The sequence below is a fragment of the Gavialis gangeticus genome, unplaced genomic scaffold, assembly GCF_001723915.1.
Source record: "Gavialis gangeticus isolate Ggan-Ray unplaced genomic scaffold, GavGan_comp1, whole genome shotgun sequence".
NCBI lineage: Eukaryota > Metazoa > Chordata > Crocodylia > Gavialidae > Gavialis > Gavialis gangeticus.
Genome location: NW_017729031.1, coordinates 37,791,343 through 37,794,584, shown reverse-complemented (window position 1 = coordinate 37,794,584; position 3,242 = coordinate 37,791,343). Strand labels below are relative to the sequence as shown.

At 44.3% G+C, this 3,242-nt stretch overlaps 1 protein-coding gene across 1 annotated transcript in view; it reads right to left on the bottom strand.

The window, feature by feature from the left end:
- The window catches only part of CNTNAP5 (contactin associated protein like 5), a 573,569-nt gene that overhangs the window by 40,354 nt on the left and 529,973 nt on the right, over positions 1-3,242 (bottom strand). Inside the window, exons 20-21 of the mRNA XM_019522627.1 lie at positions 2,529-2,659; positions 633-717 (exon numbers count right to left, since the gene is read on the bottom strand). Of these exons, the coding sequence (XP_019378172.1) occupies positions 633-717; positions 2,529-2,659 (216 nt within the window). The remainder of the gene's footprint in view (positions 1-632; positions 718-2,528; positions 2,660-3,242) is intronic.

Genomic DNA, 3,242 nt, shown 5'->3' with positions numbered 1-3,242 from the left:
GACAATTAGATTACCGGGGAATAAAAAAGTGTGTGTTTGGGGAGGATGATCTCTAAATTGCTGACAGATGGATCCTGGCTTTGAGATGGTCATGCAGCATGGAGGGGAAGCCATGTTAAAAATGTCTGGCCTGTATGCACAGCAGGCATAATTGTAAGCCCTTCATCATATGAGAGTTTAAGGTTTGTGTCCTGCAGTGCTCAACTGGAATGGGGAGTGGGTAGAAGAAGGGATGAGGGGGGCATGTCTCTGTCCTCCCCCAGTATGAGAGGGCAGGTCTGGCAAGACACTGGGTGCATACTGGGAAATGGTGAAAGAACTGCAGCTACACTGTGCCTATGAGCCTTCAAAGAAAGGTGCCTTGTGCAACCCCAGCATCCTATGCTGCAGCAAGCAAGGAGAGAGGTTAATATTGCTATCAGTGCAAATGAACAACATCGCTGACAATCCCGCTAACAAGGCTTTAATTTTGCTTTTGCATTGGTATAAGTAACAGCTCTGCTATTTTAAGGTCAGCCCCTGCAGACCGAAAACACACATAAACATGCACATACACACCGCTCTGTGCAGATAATTATGGAGGCTTTATCATGTAATCAAGGACAAATTAAGAAACCATAAGTGGAACTTACCAGTGACCTTGCCCAAGCTGAGCGATTTGATGGCCCTGAAGTCAATCTCCGAGAAGTTGTGCTTGACTTTGAGAACTTGATCCACCTGAAATAGGTCAATAAAATAAGTCCATTATGACAGCATGCATAGCCTCTTCAAAACATATTACAGAGCCAGCTTGGGGAAGAATTTAGCCTCTATAGAGCTACTTGCCAAAAGCAAATAATACTTGGTTTCAACTGGGATTCTGTTTCTAAGCATGGCATAAGGAATGTGCATGAATTGAGTAGGAGAAGCTAAAAGGTGCATCGGAGTCTTCATATAACAGGACTTTTAAGAAACCTTCTCTGCAAGAAAGTATAAAATATTTGAAAAGTGTTTATGTCCTGCCAGAGAGTTCTTGCCTACTCATCTTCTATTGCAGTAACCAAATGAAGCCTGGCTGTAAATGGATGGTCAAGGATCAGTGCCGCTTGGGGGACATGATTGGGGGGGTTGCATGTTATACTTAGCCCATACTTAAAATTTGAGAGTCCACACATTAAAGCTCATTAACTCATGCTAAGTGCCTTCTGAGTGTCTCAAAGTTACGCCATTTCAGACGAGGACTAACTCTGGCTGGGGCTACTTAGGTCATGTTAGGGTCACTTCAGTCTGATAACTTCAGAGATAAAATGAGCAATTTGCAGTCCTCCAGCATCCCAGAATGCACCATCTCCCATTCCTTACCCAGACCAAGGACAGAGCCCAGGTGTCCATGCTCCTATCCATGTCCCTGCGTGCTAGCCCTCTAGTAGAAAGGCAGACAATGAATAGTACTAATCCTTAATGCGCAGCTGCTCACTGCTCATTCTAGCTTTAACGCTGCTTAGTATCCTGCAGATTTAGCGTGGTCTAAATGTAACGTGTAACTACACCCCTAATTGGGCAATAAGATAAGATCATCATATGGAATAACTCCTCCTTACTGGTCATATCGTTTGCTTGCTGCAGGCTCAGACCCACCACTATTATGTGCTGTATTCATTTTTGGCCACACCTGTATACACTTCTGTGCTAAAAAAGCTGAAGTTCAAACAAAACACGCACGTGCAGTGCAAAGCTCTCTCTTTCATCCTGCATCTTTCGAAGCACACTCCTCCTCTCCTGTCTCTGCTGTCCCCCTATGCTAATGCATAACTGTCACAAAATCCCACTCCTTGCAAATAAGTAGATGCTTGCCAAAAAGCTGGTACAATTCCCTTAGGAACGAAACCAAAAGGGGAAGCTGTGAGTGCATGCCCCTCCCCGGCTTTGACAAGCAGGACAGCAAAAGGTTTCTAGTTAGCCCCTCAGCAATTGAACAGGTCCTAGATTGAGCACTGTTTCTCAGAGTGACAGCAGGAACGATGTAGTTGGAGATCACGCGATAAAGGGCCTGCGGCGTTCTCATCTTCTGGTGGAATATGATCCCAGGTGATGGGGTGCGTGCACACCAACGACTACGTTCTTCGGTCTCTGCAAAGATAAATACCTATTCCCACTGTCCTGCTGACATGAATGAGACTGTGTGTCCGAGTACTTGGCACTGCATGTGACAGTGCAAAACGTAGCCCTCTTCCCCACTGGATTATCCAGCTATGGTCATATTCTGCCTCAGGACAGACACACAAATACAATGAGACTTCTGCATCTCTACTCAGCCCAGCTCCTTGGCAGTGCACCAGTGAGTAAAAAGCACATTAAACAATCATTCTGCTAAGAGCTATTTTGTGTCAGTCTTGCACACGCGGGACCTTGCACTAGTGAGCAAACAGGAATACAAGGTGGCCCACCGAAATCAAGGGGACTGACTGTAGGGAAAAGCACTAATTCATACTGAGCATGGACGGCTGAATCTGAGCTGCGATGTAGGCCGTGACAGGTAGGTCTGATACCTGGATGACGAGCTCCTTTCCTTCTCTGTTGATCTTCACATGGTGCATTTCTCGATTTGCAAAATTTCCAGAGTCGATGGTGAAAATGAGGAGTCCATCTTTACTCAGCCTGTATCGGACCTGTAAACTTCCTTAAAAGTAGAACACATTTCCAGCTATAAGACTTGTGTCTGTAATGAGGCTCTGCTCAATAGGTTTACACAGTATGAGACATTCATGCCATTTAGAAAAGCAGTGTAACACGTACAAGAGAGAGAAGGCGAGAAGAAGTAAGAAAGCATCAAACTTGAATGAGCAGAACAGACCATCATGGCTACAACATTTTAACACTACCACCGCATGAAAAATTAATTTGTTGGAAGTTTTTCACGTGAGCGGACAGATTCCAGTCCCCAGATACCTACCTTAAACAACTGGGCAAATAACTGTCTTAGAGGAACGCGTGTCTACCCATGGGTCAGGAATTATAACAGCAGCACATTATTTGATATATATTAAATTCTGTATGAATGGTTATTTCCACCAGAGGGCATGCAGATCTGCAGATCTAGCACTGTTTTGAAAGCGTAATAATTGTGGGTTTTATTAGTGCTCTTCAAGAAGCCAGTCAAGTAAAATATAACAGCCCATGTAGATGATGGTGTATTGGGTATTGTTTGAAATGAGAATGGTCATGGCTTTTGTTTTTCAAAATATGATTTTGTCACAGGTATC